This window comes from Electrona antarctica (assembly GCF_951216825.1).
Source record: "Electrona antarctica genome assembly, chromosome: 20".
Classification (NCBI taxonomy): Eukaryota; Metazoa; Chordata; class Actinopteri; order Myctophiformes; family Myctophidae; genus Electrona; species Electrona antarctica.
Window position 1 is genome coordinate 42,533,427 of NC_136801.1, and position 13,993 is coordinate 42,547,419.

Below are 13,993 nucleotides of genomic sequence, written 5' to 3' on the forward strand. Positions count from 1 at the left end.
TTGAGTTAATAACGTTCGCTTTGAAATTACACCGGTATATACTGTATATATATATATACACAAACACACAAATATTTGCGCTACATTTTCACGATTTAAAAAAAATTGCAGACCTACAAGCTCATAGTGCGGCACTCGGTACCATGCTATGAGCTTGTAGATCTGCTATTTTTCAACAGCTAAAGCATAACATAATGATTAAAACACCAAAAAGGGTTCCCGCCCAGAATGGACGGGAAAGGAGGAAGAATCTTTTCAAAAAAGTGTACAGTATTTGTTAAAATGTCGTTTTCATGTGGACACTGTCTGGTTTGCCTGGTGGGTGGTGATGGGTGGTGGTCCACCTGAACGGAAGCCGCACACACAGCTGTTGTTGTAGTATGATAAAGGGGGAGGGGTTAGGGGAGGGGATGATATTGTGATGTCACTATATCACAGTTTGTTTTCATTGGCACGTTTGACTGTCAAGGTTTCAGCCTCCAGGAAGGAACCCTAAATACAAAGGGAAGACATCATTGCACGTAACAACCACGCCAAGGGGTCTAATGAAGTATACTGTCACCTCATAAACACATGACATAACAACCACACCAAGGGGTCTAATGAAGTATACTGTCACCTCATAAACACATGACATAACAACCACACCGAGGGGTCTAATGAAGTTAGCTGTCACCTCATAAACACATGACATAACAACCACGCCGAGGGGTCTAATGAAGTATACTGTCACCTCATAAACACATGACATAACAACCACCCCGAGGGGTCTAATGAAGTATACTGTCACCTCATAAACACATGACATAACAACCACGCCAAGGGGTCTAATGAGGTATACTGTCACCTCATAAACACATGACATAACAACCACGCCAAGGGGTCTAATGAGGTATACTGTCACCTCATAAACACATGAAAAACTGAAGAAATAAAAACATACATAAAATACAATTTTCAATTAATCAAGTGAAACTTTAATTCCAGACTATATCACTTGTAACAGAGTAATTCTACATTGCAGTAAAGGAGTCAGCTGAGGTGGTTCGGGCATCTGGTTAGGATGCCTCTCGGGCGCCTCCCTATAGGGAGGTCCTCGACGCACGTCCCACTGGGAGGAGACCCCGGGGCAGACCAAGGCGCAGTTGGAGGAAATGCATCAACTCACTGGCCTTGGAACGTCTCGGAATCCCCCAGGAGGAAGTCACTAATGTTGCTCTGGAGAGGGAAGTCTGGAGCACTCTGGTGGAGCTGTTGCCCCCGCGACCCGACTACGGATAAGCGGTTGAAGATGGATGGATGGATGGATACTTATTCCACCACTGGCGGCCGGCCTGAACATACTGTATAGGCTCCGTACCAGAGACGTTCCACTGTATTTACAGTACCAACCCGTTGAGGGACTTTGGGATATCGGAGGCCTGCAGGTCAGAGCTTTCTCTCAGAACTGAGCCCATTACGTTCGGTCAGGGAGTCTGGGAGTTGTGGTCAGAGAGATCATTATATTATTATAATTCTGGGGGTCCTTGACATGAAATAGTTTGAGAACCACTGACAGAAACATGGGTTTTTCAGAAAACTGTCAGGATTCAGAAGGCATTTGTAGAATCGTCCTCCGGTCTAAATGGGTTAACCCATTTTGGGCGGGAACCCCTTTTGGTGTTAGCATTACGTTATACTTTAGCTATTGAAAAATAGCAGATCTACAAGCTCGTAGCGCGCCACCAAGTGGCGCGCTACGAGCTTGTAGGTCTGCTATTTTTGAAAAAGCGAAGTACGACTGACATAGAAACATAGCTTTTTCAGAAAACTGTCAGGATGTAGAAGACATTTTTAGAATCTGATCTCAGGTCAGAGCGTCATCATCAGTGTAGAGTTTCTATATCAATGTGTTGCACACATTACTTTTGCCACAATAATCATAACATGTCATTTTCATATCGTCCCATCTCTATTTCTAATTATTAGTACTAGACAGGTGCAATACTGGCTCAGATGCATTTTCGAGAGAGCGCTAACGCGTTTCGGTGACCGCCTTCTTCAGAGCAGATTTAAAAAGTCCAATAATTATTACATAATAACAGTTCAATGTATGTGGGGATTTAGTGTTTTTTCTTTCTTTCTTCTGTTTTATTTGTCTCTTGAGCAGAGGCCCAGTGGAGTCAACTGGCTGATGAAGAGGAGAATCTCTCACTTGACTCTGCTCCTCAGCTGGGAGGAGCAGGGGAAGGAGGCAGACTGCTGGAGGACAGAGGAACCAATTCAATTCGATTCGATTCGATTCGATTCAATTCAATTCAATTCAATTCAATTCAATTCAATTCAATTCAATTCAATTCAATTCAATTCAATTCAATTCGATTCAATTCAATTCAATTCAATTCAATTCAATTCAATTCAATTCAATTCAATTCAATTCGATTCGATTCGATTCAATTCAATTCAATTCAAGCCTTGCCGAGCCATGGGGCCCATAGGGCAGGAGCATATCTCCTGTTTCTGTACAGTGAGGCAGCTTGATGTACAAGTACACCCCCTGGACATGACGCTAGTATGTCGCAGGGACTTACCCCCAATCCAACCCTTGATGCTGAGTGTAAAGCAGGTAGGCACTGGGTCCCATTTTTAGAGTCTTTTGTATGATTGAACCCGACCTCCCAGTATCAGGGCGGACACTCTAACCACAAGGCCACTGAGCTGGTCAACAGCCCCTGAAAGATAAAACATTGCCATGAATGTGTAAGTATCTCTTATTGTAGTTTGCACATACTACTTGCACTACTGTATATGTGTATTACTGGTATGTACCAGTATGTGTATACCTTTTATTATATGTTCTAAATATCTGGACCCAAAATTATTCTCCCCTACTCTCCAATGGTGTTGAAAGGTTTTTACTTAACCCACTATATGCCATATCATTATTGTTATTGTTAGCACAGTCTGCAGACCATGCCATGCCAACATTTCACTACTTTACAATTTACAATTTTTACCTGTACGAGTGATTGATTGACAAATAAATCCTTTGAATCTTGAATCTCTAAAGCACTTCTCTCATGAATACTTCAGTGTCAATTATCTAATGTAATCCTGGGCGCTACACTTCCTCTGCCAACCTGGGGGGGGACATGGGGAGCACATGCAAACTCCACACAGAAAGGCCCTTTCGCCAACCCCGCCTCTGGTATGGGCACTGATGATGACGTGGAGGAGGGAATCGAACCCAGGACGAACCCAGGACCTTCTAGCTGTGAGGTGAGTGGTGACAGCACTACCGACTGTGCCACCGTGCCCCCCTCATGAATACTTCTCAATGACATCAAATGTGAATATTTTCTTTTTTTTAGGCCTATACAGTATATGAGATACAAAGATTTGATTCCTATTGGCCAGCATCTATGGCCAGAGAAAGAGTGAGAATGTCATTCTTCACTGTACATTACACCTAATTAATCAGAGGGAAATGAGTTACCATTGGTCCAGTCCATCCTTGCATGCTTAGAAAGACTGAGGGTAAAACACTGGCAATCGTGCAGCCACTTATGTGCTCTAACACCAGTGACACCTCGATCAGGCAGGCAACTTGATCAACCATAACGGACACATTTATATGTGCAGCTTTAAATGTATTCATGTATAATACTCATAGATATACTTGTAGATTTGTATCTACATTTGTATATTTTATAGTCGTATGTTTTATTCAAGTAATGTACCCTTTTTTCCTTTACTAAGTAATCTGTAGTGTGGATAGTAGTACTTCCCATCCCTTTGGAAGATGGTTTGAGTGTGTGTTATTTGTTTTGACCACAAATGGTGAAAATGGAATGTAACGAAATACCATGTTGTAGACAGATGCTATAGAATCCTACGGTTTATCACTATCTCATTTATATATATTTTTATTTTATTGAATTATATAGTCTTGCTTTCTTTCTTTCTTTCTTTCTTTCTTTCTTTCTTTCTTTCTTTCTTTCTTTCTTTCTTTCTATGATGAATTCCTGTTCTGTTCTTTGACTATATAGAAGTGTCTATTTGTACGTCTCTAAATGTTTTGATGAATTGAACATGGTGGACCCTCCTGTAAATGAGAAAAAAAAAACATTGCATGGATGCACCTGGGACGGACGTATCCTCAGTGATGTATTCCAAGGTCATCATGGTTTCGGGTCTCTCGAACATCATACCCCTCATTCAGGTGACCCAGCCGGGGTGATCAAGTCCTGACTTACGTCCCAGTAGCTACCCTCGATCAGTCCCATTAGGGAAAGACCAAGGCCACAGGGCCGTTGATAACAATAAAACTGTACCGTACAGTACATTACAGTTATACTATCGCAATAAAAGTATACTTTGCACCACTCAGCTCACACAGTCGTGATTTATTTTCATTACCAGGTACTTGCAGATCATCTCATATGTCCAAAACTGTTACTTTTCAGGATCTAAATAAAAAAAGTGAGGTGAACGTGGCTGAGGCCATACACAATGGTGACGTGTAAACAGTCACCGCTGCCTAGCGAGTGGTCATAGAATACTCGGAAGGACAATTATAAGTCACAAGAATCAGAGTTGTGTGCTTTCAATGAGTCTGGTGTGGTTGAAGTCAGTGGAGTTTGAATATGAATGGGCCTCATATAGGAGGGCGTGCGTCTGATCGAACAAACATCAACTATCTTGATTGAGTCAACATTTAGATTCTAAATGTTGACTCAATCAAGCGACTTTAAAAGTGAAGTACCCTTTTAACAGCTGGTGGTGACGCACCTCATTGATATGCAATAGGGTTGTCATGTTAATTTGTGCTGTGTCACTGGTTGGGTTTCACACTCAGAGGATGATTGTTTTCCTCAGATACCGTGATGGGGGAACCCCCATGTGTATGTGTGTGTACCCCCCCGCACACACACACACACACACACACACACACACACACACACACACACACACACACACACACACACACACACACACACACACACACACACACACACACACACACACACACACACACACACACACACACACACACACACACACACACAACCTCCCTGACCATAACACAAACATGTAGACCCTAAACAGGTAGACTATAATCTTATCTTCTAATTGTCAGAAAATGTTACGATTCATGTTACTTAAACTTAAAATATAAACCAGAGCGGTGTAGTCTCCTCTGAGGGAGAATGCGCCCCCCCTAGATTGAAGAGAAGACGCACCAAGTAGCCTATGTCCAAATCCAGGGGTATTTGCATTATAACAGGTTTACTGGCGGTGAGTGCGCCCCACTAGATTCACGACGTGTCAAGTACCCAAATCAATTGGCTGCTTCGCATAACAGGTTTAGCTGTGTCTACACTCTCATACACTACTAGGCTATCAGCTGTCCTGTGCATGTAGGCGCACGTGCGTGCGCGGGATCTATCTGTCTGTCTGTCTGTCTGTCTGTCTGTCTGTCTGTCTGTCTGTCTGTCTGTCTGTCTGTCTATCTATCGATGCGTCTTTCTGTCTCGTTGTGTCTGTGTCTCTGTCTCTCTCTGTCTCTCTAATAATAATAATACCTAGAATTCATATAGCTTTTCTGAGTACCCAAAGTTGCTGTGTGTGTGTGTGTGTGTGTGTGTGTGTGTGTGTGTGTGTGTGTGTGTGTGTGTGTGTGTGTGTGTGTGTGTGTGTGTGTGTGTGTGTGTGTGTGTGTGTGTGTGTGTGCGCGCGTGCGTGTCCGCGTGCGCGTGCATGCGACATGCTGGAAATGTCTCCAGTGTGTCATCGAGTCATATGATTTCAGCCCTGCCCAAGTCCCACATAGTAGAATGTGTTTAGAAACAGATCTTTGAACCTCCTTTACAGGGACTTTAAAGTTTTGTATGTGTCTATGGAGTTGACATTACTCTAAGATAGACCTGTGTTTATCTATTCTACACCCGAGCATAGACATGGTAACACCTCTGATTGGCCTACCGACACTGCTCGTCTTGCCCCCATGGTCTCACCAGACAGCGTCTGATTCTAAAAATGTCTTCTACATCCTGACAGTTTTCTGAAAAAGCTATGTTTCTGTCAGTCGTTCTTCGATTTAAAAAAAATAGCAGACCTACAAGCTCGTAGCGCGCCACTCGGTGGCGCGCTATGAGCTTGTAGATCTGCTATTTTTCAATAGCTTAAGCATAACATAATGCTAACACCTAAAGGGGTTCCTTAGGAAGCAGTAAGTTGGTTTGATATACACGAGGACGCCCCGATCGACACTGTAAAGGCCTCAGTGTTTAGACATTTTAGAAAGTACAACACTTTTTTTGTTGTTTTTCTTCTAAGTAATTATTTGTTTGGTCCAAAATATTGTGTGCGTTGTCATGATTTGTCACGACTCGAGTTGGCTTCGTACAACGCTTAAAAGGTCTTTAGATAAATACTTTTTGAAATGTATATGGGAAAAATACATTGTGATTCATTTCCTGGGCCAGGCGTCGTCATGAAAGGGGGCGGGACTGTGACGCTCTATTGTGTGAATGGGGGAGGGGGTATCAGGTTTGGCACCGCCCAGAGCACACTTAAAAAGAGGACGATCTGAGCTCATTATTCATTCACTTTAGTATCTTCAACTGAAGCGAGGTAGAGACAAGTTAGAGTCTAGGTTGTGCTACCATTTTCTATTTCAGTCTTAAGTTTAGCGTTATTAGGCTCGGGCATAATGGCCGATAAAATGGATATGTCCTTAGACGACATTATCAAACAGAACAGGTCGCAGAGAGCAGGAGGCCGCGGAGGCAGAGGCCGTGGTGGTGGCCGTGGCGGCGGCCGCGGAGCTGGCGGCGGTGTCGGTCGTCTTGGAGGAGCCACCGGGGGAGGATTTGTCGGCCGGGGCGGCGGCGGCTCCGGCCCCATGAGGAGCCGAGGTAACCTCAACCGAGGTCAAGTCAGACCTACGCCGTACAGCAGGCCTAAACAGCTTCTGGACAAGCGGCAGCATGACATGTTCAACAATGCTGGTGGTGGAGGAGCTGGCGTGGAAACTGGAGGGAAGCTCCTTATCTCAAACCTGGACTTCAGTGTCTCTGATGCAGATATCCAGGAACTTTTTGCAGAGTTTGGTACACTGAAGAAGGTTGCTGTCCATTATGACCGCTCTGGGATGTGTTTGGGGACTGCAGATGTCCACTTTGAAAGGAGGGCAGATGCCCTGAAGGCCATGAAACGGTACAACGGCGTGCCACTCGATGGGCGCCCCATGAACATACAGCTTGTCACCTCACAGATTGATAACCTGCAGCGACGGCCTCCCATGCAGGGTCTGAAAAGAGGTGGAGGCGTGAATAGGCGTGTTGGGGGCTTTGGGGGCATGCAGAGGGGACGTGGAGGCCGCGGCGCAGGCGGTGCCAGAGGCCGGGGGAGAGGCGGACGTGGTGCTGGTGGTGCCAACAAAAAGCCGCTTTCTGCAGAGGAGCTTGATGCCCAGCTAGATGCATACAATGCATCTAGCATCTAGCTATCCGCCGTCACCTACACCGAGCACGCCAAGATAAAGACCATGACCGCCATCAGAGGATGACTTGATCTACCAACAACCCAAAGGCTCTTTTAAGAGCCGCCTACATTCACTTTAAAGAGTTTATTCCATTCAAGTAGGCAACATGTGCTTAAAGTTTGCATATGAGCTATATGATTCATGGACTGACAGTGGTTAGGTCTAATACAATCTCTTTACATGTATTATATCATAGTGCTGCATTGAACAGCCAACCTGTTGCATTGTGTATATTCAGAGGCTATATATTCAACATATCCACAATAACCCGCTACAATGACGCTTTTAGCCAGTTATGTAGAAACATTGGTGAATTGTATTCATTACCATATCAGTAGGCTTTGGGATCTGGTCTTACTGATCTAATTTATTTAAAGGGGAAAACCACCCATTTTCAACATTTTACTATGTCATTAATATACCTTAGAGCTGTTGTGTGGAAATAATAAAAAAGGCCCCCCCCATTTTGTGTTTCCTAGAACTGTAATTATGAAAAAAATCTTGATGATGTCATCAAGATGTGTTTCACCATGTTAATGATTTTTTTTCAGACCTCTAGTTCTAGGAAACACAGAATGGGGGAACTTTTTTATTATTTCCACATAACAGCTCTAAGGTACATTAATGACATAGTAAAATGTTGAAAATGAGTGGAATGCCCCTTTAAGAAATACTGATATGTCTTAAAATGTTATAATTGCCCTCTAATTAAAATTAAAGTCAACTTAAAGCGCAAATAACATGCATTTTAAAACTGCTTTAATATTTAATATCATATTGTCTATGTCCCTCAAAGTTATTTCTAATGGTTTGAGCCTCAATCACCACTCTGATATAACCAGTCCTTGTCATTTCTTTCTGGACTTTGAAAGCAGTTTTAGCTGCAGTACCACAATGTTCTGAGGTGGTGGGGGTGCTGATCTAATCTAATCTGATCTAATTTACTAATCAGTAATAATAATAATCTAACTGAAATAATTAGATTTGAATGTGTGATTGAAATCACCTCAATCACTCACATGCAGCTCCACCCTGTGGGGGAAGGGAGGCATTGTTCCATTGTGTGGAACTCAACACGATGCTTCACACCAAAACCAGCAGCTATTCATAGTCCTGGAATGAGACTCTTCTGTACAAAGCAAGTGTAGAGAGGAGAGCTTTGGTGTAAATATAATCTGCATGTCTATCAGCGTTTGCTTCTGAAAGTGGAGGTGGGGGTTGAGTGTTGAACATGTTTCTAGTATTGGGGGGGGGGGTCATTTTAATGATTGTGTGTCAAATGTGTTGTTTAAATTCAGTTGTGTTGTAGACTAACTCACATGTGCACAGTAGTGGGAGATGTATTTTCCACTTCCAGTGATGTTCAGGTTTTAGGACTAATTTTCTCTTTCTTAATATTCATCTCAATATATATTTATCAAACAAATTTAACACCAATAAAGGAGCTAAAATAACTGAGTCTGGTACAATATTTTGGTGTGGCACCCAGATTCGGCACTAACAAGGGACTAAATTATTTTCGCTCCTATGCCACCAAAATGTGGAACGCCCTACCAACAGTCATTAAGACATGCAAATCCCTTGACTCCTTCAAAACCGCTCTCAAAGGGCACCTACGGACGGAAACTGGCCCCCATAAAAATCTGAATCCCCCACCTCCCCTCACTGTATATGTCTCTTTTCCCTTTTTACCTCTATGATGAATTCCTGTTCTGTTCTTTGACTATTTAGAAGTGTCTATTTGTACGTCTCTAAATGTTTTGATGAATTGAACATGGTGGACCCTCTTGTAAACAAGTGTAATGCTTAATTGGGTCGTCCACTCACAGTTAACAGTCTTTGTATTGAGTTTGTGCTTGAAATGTACTGTAATTCTGCAAACTGTTAATACATATTTCAATCAATCAAAATAGTGATTGAGTTAACACGTGCCAAGTTTTAGCATGTGGATTTTGTCAATGATCTGTCTCTGGGAGGAGAAACTAGAATAAAGTAAAAATTGGGTGACTATTATTGCTTGGGTAAAGTTTACCTCTCAAGTTTACATGACAATGGGTCATTTGCTCCCCCAACCCACAGGTTGAGAACCACTGTCATCTGGGGACCCCCCTGGGGACCTCATCTCACAGGTTGAGAACCACTGCTATACAATAGTTATTAATCAAATAGGCCGTTTCGAGGAAGCAATTGAAACAGCCTTCTAGCCATGCCTTAATCCAGCGCAAAGGAACGCCTAATCAAAACAAAGAAATCAGATGCTCTGTTCTCCCCGAGCGCAGCGGACTGGGTTGCTAGGCTAGCGAGTTTCTTGGAACATTTGTGGTCGTAGAATTATGATTTATTTATCTTTTGCGATTATCAGTTTAGTTTTAAAGGTATATTCACTGATTTCACTTAATTCAAATAACACTTCTTTTTTGTTTTGTTGTGATAATCCTCCCTACTATAGAGTGTGCTGACCATATAAGGAGTTCCTCCCTGTCCCCAGTTAACCCCTGGGGTCAAAAAAACGTAGGTTTCGTTTTTGGCTAGGTGGCAAAGCCTTCATCCAATCAGGATAGAGAGGGGACTTCCGCCAATCATGATCGAGCGGGGGCGGGCCTTGGTGTGTGTGCTGTTGGCCTGTCGCGTGTCACTCCACTGTAAGGGGAGCTGGAGCTGCTCCTAGAGGGGTCTAATGTCAGCTCACGTAGACCAGGAAGAGTGCAGTGTCAACAATGCATGGAGTGTTGCTGTCACATCATCTAGAACAGATGTAAACAAAAAACAATTGCGCGATTGAATAGGAGTTCTAGCGTTAGACCCCTCCAGCAGCAGGCTCAGCTCCAGCTCCAGCTCCCCCTCCCCTATATCTTTATTTATTTTTTAATATTCATATACATAATTATCAACTTACTTTTGTAAAAAAAAGGTTTAGGGAGAAATTCCCCTTTAAGGGTAACTGTTGTATAATTGCAATATTACACTAGAGGGTGTTCTTTGTCATCATTAATGCACTTCTAGCAGAGTTCCTGCAGCACCGCAGGCGTGCATTAATGTCGATAAAGAACACCACTTTGTGTACTATCGCTTAATTATAGGCTAAGACTCCATGGGAAGAGATGTCTGCTCTATTTCTATAGTTATACATACTTCACCAGTAACAAAACAGCTTCGCATAAACACTGTCAGTGTTAATTAAGAAAGTTTCATTTGTATACATGAATATATTACTGTCGGTGTAATTAATCAAGTTTAACAGTATACACATGCATATATTATCAACTTATAGGATCAGGATAAAAGTTGCACTTCTCCAGGCATTCTAAGTGTTGCTTGTTTGTGGTTGAGGGGGAGGTGGGGTCTGTTTCGTGGGCAGCACAAGCTGCGAAGGAGCTGTCTGCGAAGGAAACTTCTGAGGGGGCAGACACACACACGCACACACACACACACACACACACACACACACGCACACACGCACACATGCACACGCACGCACGCACGCACGCACGCACGCACGCACGCACGCACGCACGCACGCACGGTGGAGAATAATCCAAATCACTTCCCGAGACAAGAAAGCTCAGTAATTCTGAAGGTAGTCGGGAGTCGTGCTCGCATCATACGGTACGTTGTGTAAAACATTATGTAAGAACAGACATGCAAGAGGAACACGGCTTTGTTCTCCTGTTATTCGACGCGGTTGTTAAAAGGATTAATGACAGGCAAGGGAGCCGACATCACGTCTCCGTTCACTTCCAAATCAGCCAGACATGATAACAGCGTTCCATTAACGTGTCTCTCCTCTTCTTGGGGAGTTACTTTAATAGATAGTAGTCATTATAGAACAGCATTCTGTGAGAGAGATAGCATGTGTGAACGCACTCGCCCGTCCCTTCAGCCATGCATGTTGCTCTTAACTGTTTCTGCACCGGTCTCGATAAAAAACGAGATTAATTCACCGTTGCAATGGATGCCATGCCCGGCATCCCGAGATGTGTTTTATTCCCCATAATCCAGCGGTAAAAAAAAAAATAATTAGCATGATTAGCATTTTTATGCTAACGGACCGTGACGTTTACGTAAAAACGGCCAAAATACACACGCGCGGTCTTTATGTGCATTATGGATCATAATATGCTCAAAATGCGATATTCGGAGCTTGATTAGAGCTTAATTTGACTTAGATGTGGCAAAAACAGTTATTCCCCGATCAGATCACCTCTCCTCCTGACCTGTGAAATAGCTTTGAATATATATTGTTACAGAGCAAGTTTTTAACTCAAATCTTTGCTTCTGGGGAGGTCCCTGCAACAACATATTTTCAGATGGGGGTCGGCGGCCAAATACAGATAATTATGGGGGTCCTTGAGATGAAATATTGAGCACCACTGACATATAGAAGACATTTTTTTAAATGTTGACGTCAGGCCTGAATGGGTTAAATCACTCCTATAAAGACTCATTTTTACAAAGCTGCGTTTAACCCCTTATGTGATTTGTGATTTCTTATTAGTATCTTCTGTTGTTGCGTGATCTTGTGCATTATTGACAAATGTATTTTATTGTATTGTGTGCCTCTATGCTATGTCTTTATTTGTTCTGTTAAGCACTTTGTGACTTGTTCTTAGAAGGTGATATACAAATAAAGCTTTATTATTATTATTATTACTTCCTTTCCTAGGCTCTATGCACACAGAATAACTCTTCCTGGCACAGCCGTCTGTGTTGGAGACCCGGTTCCGACGACCTTTGCTGCGTGTCTTGCTTTTTCCCATTTTCCCTGGGGTTTTCAAGGTTCAAGGTCTTTAATAGTGTCCCAGAAGGGCAATTAGGTTTACAGCAAGAGTAGTGGTTTAAAACATACAAACAATACAAACAATACAGGACAACAACAGCCATGAGACACCATAGCATAGACAGAGGTCTGGGTGCATCTAGTGCAGGTATAGAATCAAAGATAGAAAAAATAAAACAGGCTTTCAGAAAAAAGTGCTAGGATAAAAGTGCCGGCATAAAGTGCTTGTTTCAACGTCGTCATCATCAGCAACATATTCACGTGTGTAATGTGTGTTTTTAGATATTTTAGTCACCGTGCCATGTTCATGACCAAAATGTATCATGAAAATGTGGTCTCACTTCCTTCCTGGACTACAATTCAAGTCACACCTCCACGCAGCCTCCCCCATCTCCACAAGGAAGGGCAGTGCACCAAAGCATTATGGTCATTGTAGGAATTCAGCAATAGTCAAACCCTATAGTCAAACACACAGACTTCATTCTTTTTCTGGCCATAGGGTGCACATTTCAAATTGTGCTGCCTGTTATCTACTACAACAAAAATACCTCTGAGCCTGCGTTTTCCAACAAACAAAATGTGTGGGAAAAAAATCGTACTTGAGTGAAATGACAACTCTCAAAAAGTTCAAAGAAAAACAGCGCACAGCAGTTGTTGATTGTGTTGATTGGGGGTAACGTCATATTCTTAATTTTCACCTTTCAATCACACGTCTGTGCCTCGGTAAAGATTGATAGGCTGACTGACACACAATAATAAAGCTTCTACAAGCAGCGAGAGGCAAGCAACGCAATTAAATCAGACTTCATCTCGTCTGCTGTTCCTCGACAACAACAAGCTTCGGTTTCTCGTCCGTTTTTCCTCTGCTTGCTGTTACTTAAACCATTTAGACCCGACGTCGAAATAAATAAAAATAAGTCTTCTAAATCCAGACAGTTTTCTGAAATGTTTCTATATCAGTGGTGCTCAATATTTCATGTCAAGGACCCCAAACATTATCTGTAATTGGCCACCGACGCCCATCTGAAAATATATTGTTCCAGTGACCCCAAAGATTTTAGTTAAAAACGTTCGCTGTGAAAGAATATATATTCAAAGATTTGCGCCACATTTTCACGATTTTTCAAAAATAGCAGACCTACAAGCACTCTGTGCCGCGCTACGAGCTTGTAGATCTGCTATTTTTCCAATAGCTAAAGTATAACATAATGCCTAAAACACCGAAAGGGGTTCCCGCCGAGAATGGTTTAAGCACTAGAAGAAGTGTTTACAACTTGACAGATGGCACATTGTTAAAAAAAAACCTGCAGACTATAGAATTCCCTCCAGTGAGAGTCTGAAACAACAGCATCTCTCCACCGCTGAGAATGAGAAACGGCTCTTCTTATAGACCAGATTGGAGGCGTTTCAAATGCCTTAACAATTAAAATATACAGTGTCCCACCTATTATAATACTATATATATATATATAGTACTGAGGACAAGGGTTTTCATGGAGCAGAATTACATCATTAAATCATTTTTCATCATGGATCATTGAAATGGCTGTTTCGTTTGTCTCGTTTGTCTGTCACGATGTTTCACAAAAATAGCATATTTGCAAGCTCATAGGATGTCACATTTTAACTCAAATCTTTGCTTCTGGGGGATTTCTGGAACAAATGATTTTGAAACAGGGGTCCGCAGC

The 13,993-nt window shown here is 42.5% G+C and overlaps 1 protein-coding gene across 1 annotated transcript; it reads left to right on the plus strand.

Annotated features, from left to right (window-relative positions):
* Positions 1 to 6,694: 6,694 nt before the first annotated feature.
* Positions 6,695 to 7,489, plus strand: LOC306913340 (THO complex subunit 4-like; the record flags this gene model as incomplete). Its single annotated transcript, XM_079489932.1, has 1 exon — positions 6,695 to 7,489. One exon carries the CDS (start codon positions 6,695 to 6,697, stop codon positions 7,487 to 7,489), a length of 795 nt encoding a protein of 264 aa, XP_079346058.1.
* Between the last annotated feature and the right edge of the window lie 6,504 nt (positions 7,490 to 13,993).